This window comes from Ovis canadensis, chromosome 3 (genome assembly GCF_042477335.2).
Source record: "Ovis canadensis isolate MfBH-ARS-UI-01 breed Bighorn chromosome 3, ARS-UI_OviCan_v2, whole genome shotgun sequence".
NCBI classification, from domain to species: domain Eukaryota; kingdom Metazoa; phylum Chordata; class Mammalia; order Artiodactyla; family Bovidae; genus Ovis; species Ovis canadensis.
In genome coordinates this window covers 163,015,531-163,041,599 of record NC_091247.1, presented here as the reverse complement: position 1 = coordinate 163,041,599, position 26,069 = coordinate 163,015,531, and the positions used below count along the sequence as shown (strand labels likewise).

General features: G+C 34.4%; 1 protein-coding gene across 8 annotated transcripts in view; it reads left to right on the top strand.

The window, feature by feature from the left end:
- The window catches only part of USP15 (ubiquitin specific peptidase 15), a 128,182-nt gene that overhangs the window by 38,809 nt on the left and 63,304 nt on the right, over window positions 1-26,069 (top strand). For 6 of the 8 annotated variants that reach the window (XR_011255965.1, XR_011255964.1, XR_011255966.1 and 3 more), the window contains exons 3-5: window positions 675-805; window positions 13,593-13,719; window positions 21,240-21,385. Coding sequence is in view for 5 of the 8 variants with exons in the window: in XM_069584772.1 (XP_069440873.1) it covers window positions 675-805; window positions 13,593-13,719; window positions 21,240-21,385 (404 nt within the window). In the remaining 3 variants the exon portion in view is untranslated. Of the gene's footprint in view, window positions 1-674; window positions 806-12,828; window positions 12,917-13,592; window positions 13,720-21,239; window positions 21,386-26,069 lie in introns of those variants that run through there. The other 2 variants (XM_069584774.1, XM_069584773.1) reach the window with 1 other exon arrangement.

Here is a 26,069-nt window from a genome sequence, read left to right as displayed (position 1 = left end):
AGTAAACTATTTGTTTCTGTTTTCTATACTTTGGAAATTCAAGTAAAGGACCAAATAATAATCAGTGAGTCTCAGATTAGGACTGTGATGTAGGTACAGCTCACAGTATTGCTTCCAGATCTCTGGCCTGCCCTGTTCAACTGGAATTTTGAAAATGGATCATAGAATTAGAACCATAACTGAGCAACTACCTCAACTCTGGATCTGTGGAGGAATCTAGATTGTGGACTCTCTGGAGTAATGAGATACCCTTTTGTGATTTCCATCATGATTCTCAGCCCATGTGCTTTGGTATCATTGTAAAAGGTTATTGATTTGTTTCTGAATGTTCTTCATCAGCTAATGCTGGAGTGATCACTATTACTGTGTGACAGATCTCTGATACTCAAAATATTTGGGAAACACTCTTCATTGGGATCCTCTGACCAACAGTTTAGTATTTCTTTAAGAGTTAAATAATAGAAAAGTTACTTTTTAAAACACTGTTGGTTGACTAATGGTACATACTGAAACTTTGTAAAGCAACAGTTTATTTTGAAATGCCTAGATTTAACTTTGTGAACCTTTTCAGAGCTTCTTTCAAAACTCATTATTTTGTAATATGTTCGACCACAGTATTTAAAGCTATGTAGTATTACTTCTTTTTTGTATTGATTTTATTTTCTCTTTTGTAGATGGCGATGCCCAGTCACTTAAGGAGCACCTTATTGATGAATTGGATTACATACTGTTGCCAACTGAGGGCTGGAATAAACTTGTCAGCTGGTACACATTGATGGAAGGTCAGGAACCAATAGCACGAAAGGTACATATCAAGAAATGAATAGAAATATTCTTCTTAAACAGTTCATATTTTGTTGTTAATTTCCGTGACTTATGAAGCCTCAGTTGTCTTGGAGAAAAAGACCATCAATTTGTTACTGTACACACATAGAGGGAGGGTGCATTGTATGCTAGCTACTGATATAAGCACATCATATACATTATTAACTAATTTAATCCTCATAAAAAGTCTTTCTAAGGAAAGTATTATTATCCCCGGTTTATAGGTGAGGAAGTGAGGACAGAGGTAGCAAGGTTCAGGATCTTTTAGAAAGCCACGTGAGTTCACATACTTAAATTTTCTTGAAACTTGTAAATGCAGTTGTTTTTCTTATCTTGATTTTAAGGTTTATAATTACAGTCTAGAAACATTAAAAATAACCCATTTTCTTTATTTTAGGGAACTGAAAAGTCATTTATGAAAGTGTCAGTATTGCAATAGTAGAGTAATACCCAGCACTTAAGGTAGATCTGTCAGCCTTACACAAGTATATGATAGTGTAGTCAGGGGGAGCAGAATTATTTATCTGGTTTTATTTCCACATAAAAATGATTAAAAAGCCAATTATATAACACAAGGGTTTAAACTTCTAGTAGACCAAACCATAATTGGATTTATTTGAAACTGATGCTACAAAGTTGATATATTAACAGTTTGTATTTGTATATCTGTGGTTTAGGTATAGAATTGAATTTTGTTCTCTAAATAGAATGTGAATATGCCTTTGATTTAGTTTAGTTTTGTTCCTTAATTTCACTCAATCTTATAGCCAATTTAAAGTTAAGATTCATCTCTTCTAGGAATCCTAGCCATAAATAAATTTTATATATATATATATATATATATATATATATATATATATATATATATATATAATTACTCCAGTAATCTCGCCTAGAAAATTCCATGGACAGAGGAGCCTTGAGGGCTGCAGTCCATGGGGTCACAGAGTCGGACACAACTGGGCACACACGTGTATATGTGTGTATATATAATGGCCTGTGGTTTTTATCTATAGTTCCTATAGAACTGAGTGTTTTGACCATTTGAAGGATAAAATATTTAGCTGTAAAACTCTCTAGAAGAAGACTTTTATTCCTGGGTAAAGGAAAACCTATGTCTAGAATATCTTCAAATGTATTGACTTGTATTAATTCAACATTAATGACACATATTTTTTCCTTAATAAATGTAGAATATCATATAGTAAACCGATCAGCTGACAACTCCTTTGACATTTCTTCTTGAAAGAGGCCTTATTGGCATTTCTTGAACTCTGTCTGATAAGCAAATTAAAGAAGATAAAGATCATGAAGACTTCATATAGGGAGAAGGAAAAAAGTTTAAGAAGTCTTGTTGTTTAGTCGCTAAGTCGTGTCCAACGGAAGCCTGCCAGGCTTCTCAATCCCTAGGGTTTCCCAGATAAGAATACTGGAATGGGTAGCCATTCACTTCTCCCGGGGATCTTCCCGATCTAGGGATTTAACCTGGATTCTCCCAAACATAGGCAGATTGTTTATCATCTGAGCCACCAGGGAAGCCCAAGAAGTCTATTAGGTTATATATTTATTTTTAATGAGGCAGTTGGAATTTGCTTCACTTGTAAAATAATTTTCAAACTTTAGTGTATATTAAACTATCTAGAGTACCTATTAAAATGTCTTCTTTCAAACTTAAATCAGTTCAGTCCAGTCACTTAGTCGTATCCGACTGTTTGCAACCCCATGGGCTGCAGCACGCCAGGCCTCTCTGTCCATCGCCAACTCCCGGAGTTTACTCAGGACACGTCCATTGAGTCAGTGATGCCATCCAGCCATTTCATCCTCTCTCGTCCTCTTCTCCTACTGCCTTCAATCTTTCTCAGCATCAGGGTCTTTTCTAATGAGTCAGTTCTTCACATCAGGTGGCCAAAGTATTGGAGTTTCAACTTCAGCATCAGTCCTTCCAATGACTATTCAGGACTGATTTCCGTTAGGATGGACTGGTTGGATCTCCTTGCAGTCCAAGGGACTCTCAAGAGTCTTTTCCAACAACACAGTTCAAAAGCATCAATTTTTCGGTGCTCAGCTTTCTTTATAGTCCAACTTTCACATCTCTACATGACTAGTGGAAAAACCATAGCTTTGACTAGATGGACCTTTGTTGCAAAGTAATGTCTCTGCTTTTGAATATGCTATCTAGGTTGTTCATAACTTTCCTTCCAAGGAGTAAGCATCTTTTAATTTCATGGCTGCAGTCACCATCTACAGTGATTTTTGGAGCCCCCCCAAAATAAAGTCTGACACTGGTTCCCCATCTATTTGCCATGAAGTGATGGGACCAGGTGCTGTGATATTAGTTTAAATCAGTAAGTCTAGGAATTTCCCTTTTTGCTATGCTTCTGATCCCAGTAGATTCACATAAAGAACAGACCCTGATGTCAGTAGAACTTACTTAAAAGAATAGACTTGACTAGTTTTTTAGAATCTGAAGCTTCAAATTTTACTAATTTCTGATTGCATTAAGAAATCTAGAACTGGTAGTACCCCTGCTCTCATGTAGAAACAAAGATAACCATCTTCCTAGGCCTCAGATCATCACTAAAATGTCTCACTTGAAATATCAAGCATTCAGCTTAAAACCAGAAACAAAACAGGCAAATAGGCAGGAAGTATAGTGGAACCAAAATCCAAGAGAAACAATGGATAATGGAAACAGATTCGTGAGGAATCCAGATGACAGAAGTATTAGAAACCTTAAAATATTGTGCTTGTTATGTTTAAAAAAAAGAAAGTTAAAAAGAACCAAATGTAATTCTAAAACTGAACACGAATATGAAAACATTAAGAATTAAGTGCTTGTTATTTGACCAAACCATATTTGGATTTATTTGAAACATGTTACAAAGTTGGCACATTAACAGTTCATATTTGTATATCTGTGGTTAAATGGGTGAAATACTAGACTAAAAAGAAACAATGTGTAAATTGATAATACCATTAGAAAATAGACTAAAACTTAAAGAGTGGAAAATAAGGGGAAAAGTGGGACACGTGGAATGCAGTGAATAAGCGTAACATAGATTTAAGTGGTCTCCTCAAAGGAAAGGAAAGACAGTATGGGGTAAAAGTAATATTGGAAGTAATAGTTGAGAATTTTCCAAATATGATTCAGGGTATCATGCTACAGGTTAAAGAAATGCTACAAATCCCAAGCTGAAAAAATACAGACAAAATCATACACAGTAAAACTTAAGAAAACAAAGATATCCCTGGTAATAGGCAGAAAAAAAGATTTATTACCTTCAAAGTAAGGGTAAGACAGATGCTTTCTCAAGAGAAAGACAGAATAAAATATAATAATAATGCCGTATCTTCAACACACTGAAAGGAAATAACTACTAACCTTGAATTCTATAACCTTGGAAAGCATCCTTAAGAATAATAGTGAAAAAAGTTGTTTTCAGATAAATTGATAGGATTTGTTACCAGCATATATGCACCAATGGAAATAAAAATAGTCTTCAGAATGAAAATTTACTCTGTATAGAAGCTTGAAACACAGGAAAAAATGTTGACTGGCAGAAGCAAATACTATAAATGAGTGTTAAGGTAGGCTCTTTAAAATAGTAATAATTTCTTTCTTATAATTTGTAATGTGTATAAAATTATGTACATAACAATATTAGCAGATAGTTGCCCCAAGACAACCCCCATTATCTCCACCTCTTCATAGCCACAGCATTGTATAGTCCCCATCCACATTGTACCAGGGTCTGTACTGGTTTTGTATTACACTAGTCTTCGTGGCCAGTGACATATAGCAGAATCATAGTACAGTATATCACTTTCAAGATTAGATTTTAGGTAGAAAGGTGTAAACTTACAATTATAAAATAAGTTATGGGAATATATTGTACAGCGTGGTGACTATAGTTAAAAATACTATATTGCATATTTGAAAATTGCCAAGACTTACCTAAATCAAATCCCTTATGATTATAGAGTGGAAGTGAGAAATAGATTTAAGGGCCTAGATCTGATAGAGTGCCTGAAGAACTATGGAATGAGGTTTGTGACATTGTACAGGAGACAGGGATCAAGAAAAAGCAAAATGGCTGTCTGGGGAGGCCTTACAGATAGCTGTGAAAAGAAGAGAACCGAAAAGCAAAGGAGTAAAGGAAAGATACAAGCATCTGAATGCAGAGTTCCAAAGAATAGCAAGAAGAGATAAGAAAGCCTTCTTCAGCGATCAATGCAAAGAAATAGAGGAAAAGAACAGAATGGGAAAGACTAGAGATCTCTTCAAGAAAATTAGAGATACCAAGGGAACATTTCATGCAAAGATGGGCTCAACAAAGGACAGAAATGGTATGGACCTAACAGAAGCAGAAGATATTAAGAAGAGGTGGCAAGAATACACAGAAGAACTGTACAAAAAAGAACTTCACAACCCGGACAATCATGATGGTGTGATCACTAATCTAGAGCCAGACATTGTGGAATGTCAAGTCAAGTGGGCCTTAGAAAGCATCACTATGAACAAAGCTAATGGAGGTGATGGCATTCCAGTGGAGCTATTTCAAATCCTGAAAGATGATGCTGTGAAAGTGCTGCACTCAATATGCCAGCAAATTTGGAAAACTCAGCAGTGGCCACAAGACTGGAAAAGGTCAGTTTTCATTCCAATCCCAAAGAAAGGCAATGCCAAAGAATGCTCAAACTACTGCACAATTGCACTCCTCTCACATGCTAGTAAAGTACTGCTCAAAATTCTCCAAGCCAGGCTTTAGCAATACATGAACCATGAACTTCCTGATGTTCAAGCTGGTTTTAGAAAAGGCAAAGGAACCAGAGATCAAATTGCCAACATCTGCTGGATCATGGAAAAAGCAAGAGAGTTCCAGAAAAACATCTATTTCTGCTTGATTGACTATGCCAAAGCCTTTGACTGTGTGGATCACAAGAAACTGTGGAAAATTCTGAAAGAGATGGGAATGTCAGACCACCTGACCTGCCTCTTGAGAAATCTGTATGCAGGTCAGGAAGCAACAGTTCGAACTGGACATGGACCAACAGACTGGTTCCAAATAGGAAAAGGAGTACATCAAGGCTGTATATTGTCACCCTGCTTCTTTAACTTATATGCAGAGTACATCATGAGAAAGGCTGGACTGGAAGAAACACAAGCTGGAATCAAGATTGCTGGGAGAAATATCAATCACCTCAGATATGCAGATGACACCACTCTTATGGCAGAAAGTGAAGAGGAGCTAAAAAGCCTCTTGATGAAAGTGAAAGAGGAGAGTGAAAAATTTGCCTTAAAGCTCAACATTCAGAAAACGAAGATCATGGCATCCGGTCCCATCACTTCATGGGAAATAGATGGGGAAACAGTGGAAACAGTGTCACACTTTATTTTTTTGGGCTCCCAAATCACTGCAGATGGTGACTGCAGCCATGAAATTAAAAGACGCTTACTCCTTGGAAGAAAAGTTATGACCAAGACCTAGATAGCATATTGAAAAGCAGAGACTAATTGCTGACTAAGGTCCGTCTAGTCAAGGCTATGGTTTTTCCAGTAGTCATGTATGCATGTGAGAGATGGACTGTGAAGAAGGCTGAGCACTGAAGAATTGATGCTTTTGAACTGTGGTGTTGGAGAAAACTCTTGAGAGTCCCTTGGACTGCAAGGAGATCCAACCAGTCCATTCTGAAGGAGATCAGCCCTGGGATTTCTTTGGAAGGACTGATGCTGAAGCTGAAACTCCAGTACTTTGGCCACCTCATGCAAAGAGTTGACTCATTGGAAAAGACTCTGATGCTGGGAGGGATTGCGGGCAGGAGGAGAAGGGGACGACAGAGGATGAGATGGCTGGATGGCATCACGGACTCGATGGACGTGAGTCTGAGTGAACTCTGGGAGTTGGTAATGGACAGGGAGGCCTGGCGTGCTACGATTCATGGGGTCGCAAAGAGTCGGACATGACTGAGCAACTGAACTGAAGACTTCTAGAGGATCTTAAAAGTTTTCATCGTAAGAAAAGAAACGTAGTTATGTAAGGTGATGAATGTTAACTAGACTTAAAGACTTAACTAGACTAAAGGCCCTTTAAAGAATTTCAGGGTGTACTTTGCAGTTCCTTCAATATATGGCTTTTAGGACTATAGGGCTTCTAAGAAGCTTCAGGGTGATGTCCCTGAACCTTGATAAAAACCCAGAGTAGAAAGGACTTACCTGGAGAACATTTGTGGTTGTGACTTTTGCCTCCTGGGTGAAACTCCAGTGAAATCCAGTGAAGATCCACAGTGTTTTCAAGAACCACTGCCATTTTGGACTGCAGAGACAGCATAAAATTTTAGAAACCTTTGACCTCCCAGACTTATAGAAGCAGGAATCAGACTAAGAATTTACTCAACTGCAAACATGTGCTTACTTTCATGAAAGAAGATGAATCAGAAAACAGAACCAGGTGTTACAAAGAGTCATTTTTTCAGGTCAAGGCAAGAGTGAGCCCTAATCAAGGAACTTTCAGTGTTTGCTCAGGTGGATTTCAGAATTTCTGTAGACTAATAACTCCTTTGTACCCCTTCATTTCCCCACTTTAACAGAAATACCTGTCTGAGATTATCTTCTGCCCTCCCCACCATTTTATTTTGATTGTAAGTGGGGCAGTAAGTTTATCTTCTCATTCACAGGCCCATAGATCCATAGACCCATGCTTGAGATGCTTAAGGAACTTATACCCAAGGATCTTCATCTGTACCTTCATCAGATATAGATGACAGCTGTCTGAACTTTGAGTTGATGCTATAATGGGATAAGACCAGTTGGGGGCTTTGCAGGGGTGGAGTGTTTTTGCATGTTGGTGACAGGGACAATAACTTTATTGGTACTAGAGGGTGTACTGTGGGAGATAGCCTTGAAGATTGCACCCAGGTTATTGCCACCTCTTGTTATTCATACTCTTATGTAATCTACATCAACCCAGAGTTGGTCTCTGTGACTAGTAAAATACAGCAGAAGTGATAGTATTACATGTTGTCAAAATTAGTTTATAAAAGATACTGACACTTCTAACTTGAGAGTGTTCTCTTGCTCTCTCTTGGATCAGTCACTCTTGAATGAAGCCATATGTTATGCATTCAGCCTATGGAAAGACTTACATGATGAGGAACTGAAGTCTCTGCCAACAGCTGCAAAGGAACAGAGGCCAGCCAATAACACATGAATAAGCTCGAAAGTAGATATGAATGTGATTAACCACTGTGACCTAATTGACGTGCACTGCACTTAGTGCAGGATACAAATATTTTTTAACATATGCTGGGCCATCAAGCAAATTCCAGTACTGTATGCTAGAAATTATTCAGTGTATTTTCTGTCTCTCAAGGAATTTACAAGTCAGTAACAAAAAGATAACTAGATGATCTCTCAGCTACCTAGAAATGAAACAATGTACTTCTAAGTAATTCTTCAGTCATAGAGGATTAACATGTAAAATTAGACATATTTTGAACTGACCGCTAACTATACAGCATAAAAGAATGACTAATGTCATCCTTTGAATGTAAATACTGCAAAAGAAGGAAGACTGTATCTCAAGAAAAGAAGAAAAGGAAATTAAGACTAGTGAAGAACTAGTATGAAGTAGACATAAAACAGGAAAAAAAAATGCATTAAATGACCAAAGTTGACTCATTATAAAGAACATTGTAATTTGACTAGTAAAATAAAGATGAGTCCTGGGAAGACTCTGATCAAGAATAAAAGGAAAATAGGCACAAATCCTCTGTATTAGGAATGAAAAGAGGGATACCATAGTAGAGTCCAAAGACATTTTTAAAAGATTGATTTTGAACAATTTTATGTAATTTGAAAATTTAGGTGAAATGGACAGATGTCTAGAAGAATGTCAGATGTCTAGAGAAGAATGCACTAGTGTTGAGTGAGAAATAGAAAATCTCAATTGCCATGTCTGAATAAAGAAGCTAAATTGTTAAATAAACATCTTTTCACAAAGAAGACTGTTAAATCCAGAAGACATCACCAGTGAATATTCTACAAATATTTAATAACACAGTATTAACAAGCCAGGCCAGAAATGGGCAAAAAAAGAGTTAAAAATGGCCAGGCTGCAGGAATAGAATGGATACACGTGTATGTCCACCTGAGTCCCTTCACTGTTCACCTGAAACTATCACAACATTGTTAATTAGCTTTACTCCAGTATAAAATAAAAAGTTTAAAAATAAATAGCCAGGATGGATTTTTTTCAAACAGAATTTTTATTTTACTTTGAGAATCACCTATTATAATTTTAGTATTATCTGAATAAAGTAGAAAAACCATCTCAGTAGATGCAGAAAATGCATTTGATAAATCAATTTATGATTTTTTTTAAGCTAGAAATAAAAAGCTATTGCAGACAATACTTATTGGTAAAGTATTCAAAGCTGTCCCTCTCAGATCATGGACAAGAGAAGGATAACTATATTAGAGGTCTTAGCCAGTTGGTAATGTGAGGAAAAGAACTAAAAGAATAAGGATTGAAGACGAAGAAGTAAAATTGTAATGTTTTAGAAGACATAATTGTATATGTTGAAAATTCCAAAAGCTCTACCAAATAAGCCACTAAAATTAATAATTAAGTTTCACAAGGGGGATGGATATAAGGTAACTATATTAGTAGAAAAACCAATTATATATAATCAACAAAGTTGAATTTTAAAATAATGTTTCGATGAGATGGCTGGATGGCCTCACCGACTCGATGGACATGAGTTTGAGTGAACTCTGGGAATTCGTGATGGACAAGGAGACCTGGTGTGCTGTAGTTCATGGGGTCGCAAAGAGTCGGACATGACTGAGCAACTGAACTGAAGAGATAAAAGTACTAAGAAATAAAACTTACAAAAACTGCTTTTCTACAATGAAAATTACCAAACACTACTAGCAAAATTGAAGACCTAATGAGTTAATGGTCAAAGGGTCACGAAACTTAATAAAAGACAGTAAATCTTTTCAGCTTTATGGGCCAAAATGTTCACTTTGGCAACTACTCATCTCTGCTGTTTTGGGTGCAAAGACAGCCATTGGTGATAGGTAAACAAATGGGAATAACTGTGTTCCAGTAAAGTTATTTACAAAAAAAAAAAGTCAGTTTTAGCCTGTAGATCAGTCAGCCCACCCCTGGTCTGTTGTTTAGTTGTTTTGTTGACTCTTTTGCAACCTCTTTTGCTACTGGAGACTGTAGCCCTCCAGTCTCCTCTTTGCATGGGATTTCCCAGAAAAGAGTATTGGAGTGGGTTGCTATTTTCTTCTCCAGGGGATCTCCCCGACCCAAGGATTGAACCCTTGTCTCCTTCATTGGCAGATGAGTTCTTTACCACTGAGTCACCAGGGAAGCCCCACCTCTGATCTAGGTGCTGGTTAATTAATGTCTGCTGCTGCTGCCTAGTCACTCAGTCATGTCCAACTGTGGCCTCATGGACTATAGCCCACCAGGCTCCTCTGTCCATGGGATTCTCTAGGCAAGAATACTGGAGTGGGTTGCCATTTCCTTCTCCAGGGGCTCTTCCTGACCCAGGGATCAGATTCTTTGCCATCTGAGCCACCAACATCATAAAAAGAGGGACAACTAGATATTATCTGCATCTTATTAGAATATAACTCACAATCTATGAGGTAGTCTTACTAAAAATTGCAAGAATAAGAAGATAGATGGTGAATTTTTTGGTTAAAAGACGCTTGAGACTTCTCAGTTGCAGTGTATGGGCTTTATTTGGATTGATATTAAAAATCATTTTTATTTTAATTGGTTTTGATTTAATGGATATTTGATATTAAGGTATTCATTTTAATACTTTAGGTGTGATAGTATTGTTATGGTTATGTTTGTGTTCTTGTTTTTAAAGTATCCTGAAATGTTTGTATAGAATATTACAAGTAAGATTTGTGTTATACATTAACACCTGTGATTTCATATTTGTATTATACTTCTCTACTAGTCTGTCTGTCTTTTTACCACTAGGTGTTACCCTGATTTCAAGGGGTCTAATTCATTGTGTATTTCTAACACTGAGCCTAGGTACTTAGTGAATGCTGCTAAAATGAGTATAACTCCTCAAAAATAGTAAATGTGTCCATTAGGCCCAGTGTTATCAAATTGTTTTGAAGTAACAGATTTCTTTAGAAATTACTTCCTCTTTCCAAGAGGGGAGAAGTAGGCACTTGAAGTGAATTCTTTCATAAGCCACTGTAAAGAGTAGACTGCATTAGGTTTATCAGGTATATTTCATGACTTTAGTCATATTGCCCACTAGTATTCAAAGCAAAGTGAATGAATGGAAATTATGTTTATTTTAATTCAGCTTTAACTTGTATTTCCGTAACTAACTTAGTAAAGAAACTTGACCTTCATTGTGGCCATGAATTAATAGAATCCAAGCATAGATTTCATCTTGTGCTTGCTCCTTATCTATAATGTAGAGAAATATTATAATTCACCTAAGGAAAAAACACTTTAGCTATCATCTCTAATTCTGAAACACAACTGTTATTTCTGAAAATTAACCTCTCTGTCTTATTTCAAATGTATATTTTAACTAGATAAATGTAACTTTGTATCCTGTATTTTATAAGCCTGTTTCTTCCTGTTACAGTCTTAATAGCCATCATTTTAAAGATTATTTTCAGCACAAACATTTTTAAATAAGATAGGATACTTTATATACACAAATATAAAGGAGTTACTAAATGAACAAATATGTACATATTATGACACTAATATATAAATATGCTAATTATTTTTCTCTGATGCAGTGCTATTGTATTCAGTCTTTAATCATTCATGTAGTATGATTCTTTCAAATAAAAATTGTTGGAGGACAAATTCATATCTTGCTTAAAAAAACTGCTTTTTAATACACTACTTTTGGAAACAGTAAAATATCTTCTAAGTACAGTAATAGTATTCTGAGTAGTGCTAATTAGCACTGTAAGATGTTGGAGAAGAGAAAAAAATGAAAAAATTCTGAATCCTAATAAAGAGTGGGTTTTGAAGTAATCTTAATTTTTAAAAAATTTTAGTTTATTGGAGTATAGTTGATTTACAGAGTTATATTAGTTTGGGGTGTATAGCAATATGAGTCAGTTATATATGTGTATGTATTCATCCTTATTTAGATTCTTTTCTCATGTAGATTATCACAGAATATTGAGTAGAGTTTCCTGTGCTATACCATAGATCCTTGTTGGTTGTCTGTGTTATATATAGTAGTGAAATAGGGAATTAATGTTTATTTATTGTTGACAGTGAGCTTCTGACAGATCACCAGATTCTTTCTAGGAAAAGAAACTGCTTACTTAGAGAATACATATCTCAATGTAAATCATAATGGACGGCTTTCTCTTTTTTAAAAAATTTTATGCTGTTTACTTATCCCATTACCTGCTCTACTGTTAGAATTTCCTTAGCCCCCCTCCACCCCCTGCATAAAATGAGGCCTGTGAGTACCTCAGTTTGGCAACCTACTGATGATTAGTAACTAACTTAATTTAGGATTCTTACTCGAATATTGAGTCCCAGAGCAGAAATTTCTGATTGTTAAGAATATTTGATTCCTAGCTTTATAGCTTCATTAATCTTATAAATGATGTAATATCCTTTGCTTCATGCTTAACTTGAAATATGATACAAAACAAATATAATTAGTTCTGGTTTTGACAGTAATATGCTAGTTTATATAATGCATTCATTACAGAACTGCACACTATTACTTTAGAAATGTAACAAGTATGATTAGGAGAATATATATGATAAAGTATCATAAAAATTAGCATTGAATTGGACATTTTAAATACCAGCAAACTACCTTTGAACTTTTTGAGCTGAAACAACTTCCCTGCAAGTGAAAGACAAATTTTGATTCCCTTACTGAATTGATGCTAATAAGCAAGTGGGTACAACAGTCATTTGGAGCCTCCCATTTGCCATATTTGTCTAATGTATCACGTATCAGGCTGATTACTATTTTTAGAAACAGTGTTCATGACTGAAATCCTACAGTTAACCTTTAGAAGATCAAAAGGAAATATACTTATTTTAAAAAGGTGACCCTAATATATACATTTTTTTCTCTTTCTGCTTTATTGCTTGCATGTTTAGCAGCTTTTTTTCCCCTTTCATTTGTTGCCTGGAACTACTCAGTGTGCATTTAAAGGTCAAACAAAGTCATCTTAGGATGGAAAACTAACATATCAATTACATGGCATAGCTGAATATTTTGGCAACAGTAATTTGGAGTTACCGTTTTAAAAGATTTATTTTAACATACAGAGTGTTATTATAGCTGTTGCTAGCTGAAATTATATAAAACTTAAAGTGATTTTTAAAGGTTTTTTGCTTGAGATCAAGTGCTAAAAGATAAAGTATGTCTGTATCTTTAATCCGAACTGTATTTACACTTTGCATGCACTTTCTTATCAAAAATACTAGGTGTATTCATTATTTATAGTATACCAAAGTATCTCCATAGAGGAGTAGAATGCCTTACTATACTGTCTGTTAATATTTGTATCATGATTGTTCATATTCTGTTCAATATTAATATTTCCAAAAATGTTCCTTTCTTTTTCAGCTATCCAGTATCTTTTATATTGATGGGTTTTAATAGTTATGGTTTTTTCACTGGAGATCTGCTTTTTCTAAAGTCTTTTTAGAGATATGTTATTCACAACAGTAAGATATATCAAGCTATAGCTGACACTAGTTTGTTTTGTTTTCTAGGTGGTTGAACAGGGTATGTTTGTAAAGCACTGCAAAGTAGAAGTATATCTCACAGAATTGAAGCTCTGTGAAAATGGAAACATGAACAATGTTGTAACACGGAGATTTAGCAAAGCTGACACAATAGGTAATGCAAGGTCCTGTTTCTTTGTTAAACCATTGCTATTCAAAATTTATTTAAAATTCTATTCACTCTATGCTACTAAGATAAAAACCATTTTAAAGGTTTATCCTTAGATATTACAGATTTCCAAGCTTGATACAATATGTCATAGCTTAAAGTTGAACTGTTTATCCTTTCTAGATGTACTTTACATTATTAGATGAGTTTAATATTTGTGCCATTTTACTTTTTAAAAAATAATTTTAATTTAGCTTTTGAAAATATATGTCATGTTTGTAACATGAATTATAAATTAATGTAGAACTTTAAATACTTGCTTAGGTAAAACTTTTTCAGGTAACATAATTATTAATAATAATAATTTACCCTTCTTAGCATGAAAAATGACTTGTTTAATTTGTTTTTCTCTCATTCTTGGGAGTCCAAATACAATTAAATAGCTAGTAAGGCAGTGGGCTTATCATTATTATGACTCACTGATTTTTTTTTTATATAATGGGTAGGTTACAGAATTATAGTATCAAATATGTGTGCCTAACTCTGTCTATATATTTATATATCTACATATGTTTATATATCTACCGTCTGAGCCACCAAGAAAGCCCATATATTTACCTATCTACACAAATAGATGTATGTTAAAATATATGTAAATTTTTAAAATTCTGCTTAAAAGCTACACTTTAATTTTAGATCAAGGATGTATTGAATAAACAAAACAAAGCTCATAGATTCAAAGAACAGATTGGCTGCCAAATGAGTGGGGCTTGGGGATTGGGTGAAGGAAATTAAGAGGTATAAACTTCTGGTTATAAAATAAATCATGAGGATTTCATGTACAGCATGTGACTGTAATCAGTAATATTATATTGCAAATTTGAAAGTTGCTAAAAAGTAAATTTTAAAAGTTCTCGTCACAAGGGAAAAAATTTTTTTAACTTTGTATGCTGGTTGATAGATCACCAGTTGATAAATTATTGATGATCATTTAATGATGTATATAAATTTTAAACCATTATGTCACACACCTAATACTAATATAATACTGCGTGCCAATTATACTTCAGTTTTAAAAAGGAATAAATTGAATAAAATGCTTTGTAAATACATGGTTATGTATTTACTAACAATTGCAGTACTTTTTGATGACACAACTGAAAATAAAAATTACAAATAGTAATTATTTTCAAATAAAGTTCTTAGAAAAGAAAATTATTGGTAATAACATTGATCTTGTTGTAAAATGTAAATGGTCACTGAAGAAGGGCATATAACAGTGTAGAATTCAGCAAGAAAGCGAGATTATAACTTTCCTTATTGAAGTCAGTCATTAGATACACTTTATTTTGAAGAAAATATTTCCGAATTTCATAAGTACATTTGACTTTCACCACTTAGCCATTTCACTGCAAGAAAATACTTTTAACCCATAATTTTCATGAAGTAGTACCGTTCTTTGGTACCTAATGCTTGGTTAATCCTAATGTTTCTGCCGTATATTATGTATGAATTTTTTATTCTCCCTCTCTTTATTTAGCTAAAACATTTATAAGTTGAGATGCAATTTCAATAAACTCAGTCATCTTTCTGAAAGAATGCTTAAAATGTTAGAAACTCCATATAAATGTCTTTTTTATTACATTATAATGGATAAAGTACTTAACTTTTGCACTTCTCAGTTTTTGGAACATATTCAGGAAAGTAAAACATTTCTACATCCTGAAAACTGAAAGTTTTAAATATAATTTATGAATTACATCAATCATGATATCAAAATGTACACACTAAGAATCTGTATCCAACAAAGATTATCTAGTAAAATTAATTCAGAGACTTAATTTCTGAAATTTACAGCCACTTAGAATATAAATAACCTTTTAAATGTTTGATGTAAATAATGTTTTCTAGTTATTTTAAAGTTTCTTTTTTCTTTTATTTTCTTTGTTCCTTACCTCATTTCTGTAGGAAAATTACATGTAAATTATATGAGGCAATAAAAACCTTATTTTAGAACATCAATTTACTGAAAAAATGTTTTAAAACTCTTTATATGAAGATCTAGGTTTTAATTTCTGAACTCAAAACAAGTATTTCAGAGTCTTTACATTAGGTACTAGGTAAGGCACCCCACTCCAGTATTCTTGCCTGGAGAATCCTATGGACAGAGAAACCTGGCGGGCTACAGTCCATGGGCTCATGAGAGTCAGGCCCAACTTAGCAACTAAACCACCACCACCATCACCAAGAATTATCAAGGAGATAATTTGTAAAGAATCTCTGCTTCAAAAAGTTTATGATTTTATAGATTTTTATTTGCATAGTTTAAATTTACTAATACTTTAAAATACTACATATTTTGGGTATATGCCTTAAAATTGTATATGAGTAGATTTTTTATATAGCTGACACTTCTTACTGATTGGAATGATTTTTTAAACTATGTTATCTGTACTTTTGTGGTCATTAAACATTGGGGGATAAACAGAATGGAAGATATCAGAATACAAAATATCTACATATATGTGTAAACTGGGTCACAGTTCCTTACCATAGATCCTAGTTTTAAAAATCTGAAAATCTGTATTAGAATGTGTTTGCTTTCTAAGCGATAAGTTTTGCAAAAATTAAAATTAATTAAGTGAGGAATTTTAGAAGCTTCATGGTGTTATAATTATCATAGTAGTTAGCAATTACTGAGTACTTCCTATGTTTTAGGCACTTGATAGGAAATTTCTTATTTAAACCTCAACATTATTGTACCCTCATCTTAAAGGTGATGACACCTAGGCTTAGAAAGATTAGGTAATCTATGAAGATTCACCCTGGTACCAGGTGATAGAGCCAGTATTTTGACTCCTTAACTAGACCTTTTATATCAGAGTCTCACCTCTCAATTTTCTGCTTTACACAATCTGTACAAGTGTTAATTGGATTGATTTTGTTTTTCTAGAGCAAATGAGTTTTGAAACAATAAAGAATTTGATAAGAAAGGAAATATGAGATGTATATTTTTTTTCCCTGAATGTTGTTTTCTCAATCTGTCTAAGAAGATCGGAATAGCTATGTGTATAAAATGCAATATCAGCTCAGTTCAGTCACTTAGTTGTGTGGGACTCTTTGCAACCCCATGGACTGCAGCATGACAGGCTTCCCTGTCCATCACCAACTCCCAAAGGTTGCTCAAACTCATGGCCATTGAGTCAGTGATGCCATCCAACTGTTGTCCCCTTCTCCTGCCTCGTTTTTCCCAGGGTCTTTCCCAGTGAGTCAGTTCTTCACATCAGGTGGTCAAAGTACTGGAGTTTCAACTTCAGCATCAGTCCTTCCAATGACTATTCAGGACTGATTTCCTTTAGAATTACTACAGTATACAAATTACACAAACGGAATTTAAAAATATAAGCACTTGTTTTCGGTTTTTACCAGATTAATAAAATGTTCCATTTTCAGCTAAAATGCCTGCATTGATTTATAATAAAAATGATGACAGCCATAGGTAGGATCTAAATAATTTATCATATTCAGGACCAAAATACTCTGCCTTTTAATATTTTTCTCCCTAAATTGATATATTTAGATATTAAAGATGTTTCAATAAGAAAAATAAAATATGTTGTTTTTTATTCTCAATACCACTGAAAAATAATTTTATTATAAAATTTGAAAAGTGATTTGTTTTAAATTTTATTAATAGAATTGCTTAACTTTCTTATTTAAAAAAGAAATGTTTGTCACAGTAATTTTATTTATGTTTTCTGTGTTAATACTTTTTTATCCTTTTATCCTTTTCATTAACTGCCTACTATTGTCAGATTAATATATATAGAAATATGCACATCTTCTCAATACCTTGACATTCTCACTCTGGTGATCTTGATCTGCACTCAGACGCAATCACCAGTTCCCATAAATACATCCTAGGCTGACATTATCTACAACTGCACTTGCCATATATCATTTTAAGCAAACTGCTTTCTGACTGCCATTTCTTCTGCTCCTATTCTCTCTCAAACTCACTAGATCAGTCCTATATCACTCACTTGATTCTACTTCTGTCACTGTCTCTAATTATTTCTACATTAATAAATCCAGTGGTTGAAGTCTTCATTGTCTTAGTTCAGTTCAGTTGCTCAGTCATGTCTGGCTCTTTGTGACCCAATGGACTGCAGCACACCAGGCTTCCCTGTCCATCACCAGCTCCCAGAGCTTACTCAAACTCATGTCCATCAAGTTGGTGATGCCATTCAGTTCTCTCATCCTCTGTCATCCCCTTCTCCTCCTGCCCCCAATCCCTCCCAGCATCAGGGTCTTTTCCAATGAGTCAGTTCTTCGCATCAGATGGCCAAAGTGCTGGAGTTTCAGCTTCAGCATCAGTCCTTCCAATGAATATTCAGGACTGATTTCCTTTAGAATGGACTGGTTGGATCTCCTTGCAGTCCAAGGGACTCTGAGGAGTCTTCTCCAACACCACAGTCCAAAAGCATCACTACTTCAGTGCTCAGCTCTCTTTATAGTCCAACTCTCACATCCATACATGACTACTGGAAAAGCCTTGAATAGACGGACCTTTGTTAGCAAAGTAATGTCTCTGCTTTTTAGTACACTGTCTAAGTTGGTTATAACTTTTCTTCCAAGGAACAAGCATCTTTTGATTTCATGGCTGTAGTCACCATCTACAGTGATTTTGGAGCCCAAGAAAATAAAGTCTCTCACTGTTTCCACTGTTACCCCATCTATTTGCCATGAAGTGATGGGACCAGATGCCATGATTTTAGTTTTCTGAATGTTGAGTTTTAAGCCAGCTTTTTCACTCTCCTCTTTCACTCTCATCAAGAGGCTCTTATTCTTCACTTTCTGCCATAAGGATGGCATCATCTGCATATCTGAGGTTATTGATATTTCTCCCAGCAATCTTGATTCCAGCTTGTGCTTCATCCAGTCCAGCATTTTGCATGATGTACTCTGCATATCTTAGCATGCCAGCAAAAATTCCATTTAGAAATATTTTCTCTTCACATTGCTCCAGCACACAAGTTCTCACTGGCTGCAACTTCTCAAAGTCATTTGTAAGATGCTCTTCATATTTCTGACCTCAAAACATCAGTGTGATATGCTTAGTCCTTGGATCTCCTTTCTTTTCCTTAATGTTTTACCCTGGCTTTTAATCCTTTCTATATATTGATTTCTTATATCTCCTATCCAAATTCTCCCTTAATTCCAGTTTCAGCCATTCCATATCTTCATCTGTGTCTGATGAAAATCTAAGGATAACATGTCTGAAACTAAGCTCTTCCTCCTCCCCCTAAAACGTACTACTCTATTATTTTTCCCTGTCTGAGTAATCATCACTTGCACTCTTCTGACTGCTTAAGCTAAAACCCTTGGGATCATTCTGATTCCCTTGCATTTCTCACCTGCATCATCTGGCAACATAACTTCTAAGCATTCCTTAGAATCTGTTCTCAGTCTGACGGCTTAATGTTGCTTCCACTGTTAATCACCGTGACTGGATTTCTGTAGTACCTAGACTCCCATCCTTGACATTCTTTAGTTTGTTCTTTACTAGCAGCAAAAGTGAGCATTTAAAATGTCAGTTGGATCATGCCAATTCCCTACTCACAACCCGTCAGTGACTTCTCTTCTTAATCAGATAAAGTAGAATGCTTTCATAACTACCTAAATTCTGTATGATCCTACAATTAGTACCTTGATGGTCTTATTTTCATCTTGGTCATTCCACTTCAGGCATCCCTAGTAGTTCAGTGGTAAAGAATCTGCCTACCAATGCAGGAGATCTGTGTTCGATCCCTGGGCGGGGAAGATTCCCTGGAGAAGTGACAGTCCACTCCAGTATTCTTTCCTGGGAAATCCCATAGACAGTGGAGCCTGGTGGACTACAGTCCATGGAGTCACGAAGAGTCAGACACAACTTAGCAACTGTAACAACAAAATTCCACTTCAGCTACGTTGGTGCACCTTGGTGTTCTAAAACATGCCAAATACATCCCCATCTCAGGGCCTTTGCATTACCCTTCTCAAAATCAAAGGGGACATTTCCATATGACTTGTATATATTATGCATATAAATATGTATGTATTAATAGGAAAAATGCCTAGAAGAAAAAATATCAAAATGGTAACAGTGATTATCTCTAGGCGGACATTTTATTTGTATTTTATGTATTTTTGCAATGAGCACGATTTGTTTCTTCAATCAGGAAACAGGTATTCATTTTTATAGAAAGACTAAAATGACCTCCCTTCCTTGGCTTCTTCCTGTAGCCTCCTTCCTAGGTAATTTTCTGTTTTTTTGTACTGCTTACATCGGTGTATCCACTTTGGAAGTTCATCATTATATACTGATGATTTGTGCATTTTTCTATATACATTTACACTTCAGTTAAAAAATCAGTGCTGCCATAATACGAAGCAGTACTAACAGTATACTTATAGTTACTTATAATTTTTTAAATCTTCTGGCTAGTTTGCTTTAAGTTTTGAAGTAGACTTTAATGTTTACTGTGTAATTAATGCCTTAATTAAACTGTCTTTCACTGTAAGACTGTTAAAGAGCATTAGAAGCTAAGTAGAACATAAACAGTGCTATTGAACTAAGTTTGATTATGTAGGATAGGTGTGGGTTTTATTTTTTAAGAGAACATGTATTGTTAGACTTAGTATTTTACAAATAATGTTTTGTCCAAAATCAAGTATTCTAAAAGAGGTATTTTATATTTCTTCATATGTTATAATAAAATATTTTAAGTGTAATTTTCTTGACTCTAAGTTAGGTGAGTTATTGACAATGTTTAAAAATGCTTTAAAGATTCATCTAAATATGGTACCAAAACTTAATAACTCTCAAACATGTAGATACTCCTATATCGTACTTTAGAGCAGATAAACTGCTCTGGGTTTTTAAAAAAGACTTCTCCCACTCAGGTAATTGGTTTAGAAATAAGGACGATACCTGGTTTTTCCTTGGAATCAAGAGATTTTTGACCAACCTCTCTTCAAAGATGGCACTTTTTTGTGTGTCTCCATATTCTATTTAATTTCAGTTAACTATTTAAACTGTAAATTATATTCAGCTTAATATAAATTATTCTTAAATTGGTTTTTTTGTAACAGAATTTCATCCTGTGGCATCTCTGAATCATACTTTAATTTCTAACACCAACACATCTTCAGAAAATACATTAATTTTATAATGTGTGAAAAGTTAAAGTGCACCCTGTATAATGTAAACTATATTTTAGTATTACGTTATTGAACTCTTACCTTTGAGATATTAATTTCCCCAAGTAATTATCTGTCAGAGTTACAATTATCATTTTACTCCTAAAAAGTATACCCAGTCTCAAAAACTTGATTGTTTTATATATTTCCTACATATTTGTTTATCTTCTCGTTATTATTATCAGTATTTTAAATTTAGGATTTTTATGCTAGTGAGCACTTATCTCTGTGTGTACATTATTAAATATTTATTACATTTACATATCTTTCCTCCTTATATCTAGATACAATTGAAAAGGAAATAAGAAAAATCTTCAATATTCCAGATGAAAAGGAGACCAGATTGTGGAACAAATACATGAGTAATACATTTGAACCACTGAATAAACCAGACAGCACCATTCAGGATGCTGGTTTATACCAAGGACAGGTATTGTTTAGCAATACTGTTTATTTTAAGCATACTATACATGAAGCTTTGAGACTCATAAACGTTATGGCTATCCTGACACTCTACAATGGGTTCCACTATCTCTGATTTCCTCCCTGCTGGTCACTAATTATACACTAATTATAACTTCTTTTCTCCTTGAGCTTGAGAATAACCTACTTTTTAAAAATAAATTATTTTCCACTGATAAATAACTAACATAATAAGGGATCAACATACTATTTGAAAAGGATCAAGTAATAAATATTTTTGTTTCAGCAGTCTATATGATCTCTGTCATGACCACAATTTTGCCATTGTAGAGCAAGAAAGTAATGGTAAACAATATGTAGAAAATGGATATGGCTATGTTCCAACAAACTTTATTTTCAAAAGCAGTCGGTGAGCTAAGTGAATTGTAGTTTGCCAATACCTGTTAGAAGCGGTCAACCCCCAGTTTGGTCTGTCTTTATAACATAATACAAATAAATGAAAGACTTACTTTATGATGTAATCCAAACAAATAATGTGTTGAGAAGTAAAGATTTCTAGACACAATCAGCAAGTCTTACTGATTCTTCCTTCCAACTCTCTCTTTAATTAATCTCTATTCCATTTCCAGCCCTTGTCTTTCAGTAATGTTTTAACAAATCCCTCTGCTTCCAGTCTTTTCATGTCCATTCTCAACCTTGCATATTTCTGCCAGAATACCCTTTCTAAAATGTAAGCCTATTATTTCCTTTCCGCTAATCTTCCCTGGCTCCTTAACAATTGTAAAATAAAGTCCCAGCACTTTAACATAGATGCAAGTCATGGTTTATCCTTTTACCTTATTCTTCCAGCATCTTTTGATTAATCTTGCCTTTTGATTTGCATTCCTAACAAAACCTAACTGAACTACTTACAGTCTTTAAGCCTATTATGGTGTTCCATTCTCTTGTTCTTTGATATATGTTATTTCATCTGCCCATTGTACCCTTCTCCCAAATTCCTGTATTCATCCAAAATAAAATTCTTTTTAAACATCCAAATATTGAAATGAAGCTTCCCATCCTATCATGTAATCTAACCAGATCAGATTATCCATTCTTCCAATTCCAATGTCAGATCATTTCTTCAGCCTTTCATAATCTGTTTATCTCAGTATCTAACTGAGGCATAAAATGTTTTTTTTTTTACTTTGTAGAAAACATTTCTCCCTTGACTTCCATAATGATTTACATATAATGTCTTGTATAATTCATTGTATACTTTGCTGTGCTTAGTTGATCAGTCATGTCCAACTATTTATGACCCCATGGACAGAGGAGCCTGGCAGGCTACAGTCCACGGGGATTCTCCAGGCAAGAGTCCTGGAGTGGGTTGCCATTCCTTCCTCCAGGGGATCTTCTCAACCCAGGGATCGAACCCAGGTTTCTCACATTGCAGGCGGATTCTTTATTGTCTGAGCCACCAGGGAAGCTTGTATCATTCACTGTATACTTCAGTTATTTATATATTAATCTCCCTGGCTAAACTATGAAGTCCTTGTTTTGGTTGGATTTTGTGTCCTAAATAGGACCGAAATTTTAATACCTAACACAGAGCCTGCTGCTCCAATATATGGAAGTTTTTGCTTTGTTCTGTTAATTTAAAGTTGATATTGATATGTGATGGAAATTGTTCCTACTATAATCAAATATTGTCCTGAGCTATAAAACAGTGATTTTCACACTTATTTTAGCCATTATATTCTTAAGTAAAATCTTACAAAATCTAATATGTATTCCAATTAAAAGGAGTTATCCAGTTGAAGCTGACTGAGACATTTAGAACTACTGGCTACTCGACACTCCCTTCCTTATCCATCCAATTCCTCTTTCTCTCTTCAGTAGAAAGAGGTTACCATCCATCAGGCCATGTGGTTGCTCCAGGGAATACAGTTTAAATATGTAGGATTATTTCTTAAATATTTTCAGTAATTGAGTCTGTGTAATGGCTATAATTCTCCTTGTCATGTATATTAGACTGAGGCTTAGAGAATTGAAGTAATTTTATATTCTTGATAGGAATGCATCTATCAGAATGAAGATGACAATTATTTTAATAAGACTAAATATCTTATTAAACATTCTTATAGAATATCTTTAGAGACATTTGATCTTTTGAAATAGAAATGGTTCAGAGAAAATGCATGAAATTGTCTAGACTTTTGTACCAGTTATTTTCTGAATGATGATGAATGAACTGAACACTATCTTAGACTTAAAAGAATTTTTTTTCTTACTGAAATAGAAAGTATCCTCATTAGAAAATGAAACAAAGATACATTATTGAAGAGTTTGCCTCTTAGAATAGATGATCTTCACCTCTCTTTCTTGTATGTGTATGTTCAATTTAATTAAATCTTAAAATCTTTTTAAAATATTTTCATTTTGAGTTAAAGTTTTAACCATGAACGATGAAAATTTTATTCAGAAAATGATACATTTGAGTAAGGAAATGAGTTTTAGCATTTCTGATGGCATTCAACATTAATTGTAAAGACAAAAGGAATTTAAAATACAGATACTGCTTGGGATTAAAGGTTACAGTTAAACTTTAAATATTTTTTTGATTCTTCAGCTTTAGGATCTTCCTTTAAAAAACAAACTGTAAGCAAAGATATTAAATATATACCTTTGACATTTTCTATAGCTAAACTCTTTATAGCTGATTTAAGTGCTGCTAGAGACAAAGTTTATGTGTACATGTTTTTTAATAGAGTATAATTTTTACTTAGATGTCTATACAGTTATAAGTTGTAGCACAGGAAATCCTTCCTTCAGAAGTTAAAAATTACTCAGCATACAATTTTATAAACATGTAAAACTATGTAAGTATATGACTGTATCATCTTAAACCAGAAATCGAGCATAATGGTTAATTGCCTGTGGTAGGGAGAGGAGTATGATCAGGGAGGTGTCAGGATGGCAGATATACAGTGCACTATTCTTAATATATTACCTATACTTCATGTGTGTTTTGGGAGTTTGTTTTTTGTTTTCTGGTCAAGCTGTATTGCTTGCAGGATCTTATTTCCCCACCCAGGAATCAAACATGTGCTCCCTGCACCAAGGGCGTGGAGTCTTAACCACTGGACCATCAGGGAAGTTCCTCACATGTGCTTTTGTTTGTAGGAAATAATTAAGTTTTTTACAGATAACTTTTTTAAAGGTAACTTTGGCTTCCCCAGTAGCTCAGTGGGTAAAGAATCTGCTTGCAATGCAGGAGACATAGGAGATGCGAGTTCGATTTCTGGGTTGGGAAGATTCCCTGGAGGAGGAAATGGCAACCCACTCCAATATTCTTGCCTGGAAAATCCCATGGACAGAGGAGCCTTGTGGGCTACATACAGTCCATTGGTCACAAAGGGTCAGACACGACTGAGCAACTAACACACCGCACGCAAAGATAACATTAGTGTTTTAATTAGCATATTTTATCGACAACATGGTTCCATGAATTTTTTAAATCAATGTTTCATTTGTATATGTGTTCTGAATCAGGCTTACATTTTTACATGGTTAATATCCAAATGCCAACTTATAAATTGCCTGAAACATATAGTCCACAAAAGTATATTACTAAGTATATTACATACGTCCCCTTCTTATGACTGATTCACATTGTTATACTGCAGAAACCAGCACAACATTGTAAAGCAATTATCCTCCAAATAAAATTTGTTTTTAAATTATTTTATCAATAAAGAAGTATATTACTAAGAATATATAGAACAGGTAACAAAATTGCAACTTTAAAAGAGTCAATAAAAATGTAGTATAGAATATATGCAAATTTTTAATGCCTTGAATTTGCTTCTAGGCATGTTTTCTATATCATAGTTTTCCTGTGGAAATTTAGATACTAACTTATAGAGATCACTTATTTCTTTTGTTTATTATTTTGGTTTTTCTTCTTTGCACAGACTCACCCCTACTAAAAACTAGAAGAGAGTCTTCTTTTTTAGATTGGAAGATAATGAAAAAAGATTCTGGGGTTTTATTTTAAAATATAGTTCACCTCAGCCTGTACCTTTCATTTGTTAGAGGTGATTTGTGTCTACCCTAACTATGCCACAATAGAGAACTGCAGTCTGATTCTCATACATGGTTCTATCATTTATATCTTAAAAGATTTTCTAATTTATACAGCGATAATGTAAATAAGGACAAATTTCTTTTTTTAATTTTAAATTTATTTATTTTAATTGGAGGCTAATTACTTTACAATATTGTAGTGGTTTTTGCCATACATTGACATGAACCAGCCATGGGTTTACATGTGTTCCCCATCCTGAACCCCCCTCCCTCCCCATCCCATCCCTCAGGGTCATTCCAGTGCACCAGCCCTGAGCACCCTGTCTCATGCATCGAACCTGGACTGGTGATCTGTTTCAAATATGATAATATACATGTTTCAATGTTATTCTCTCAGATCAAAGCCCCAGACAAATCATATATAATCTGTAATTTGGAACTGTCTTTGTCTCTGTTCCTCAGTATTTGCATAACAATAGTTAACTGAGATCGTACAAAAGTATGTTTAAGAACAACTGTAACCATTTATTGAGCATCTGTTTTTTGCACAGTACTTGTACAAGCAACAAATGGAAAACATACTCCCCAAATTCAAAGAATTTCTATCAACTTAGTTTAAACTT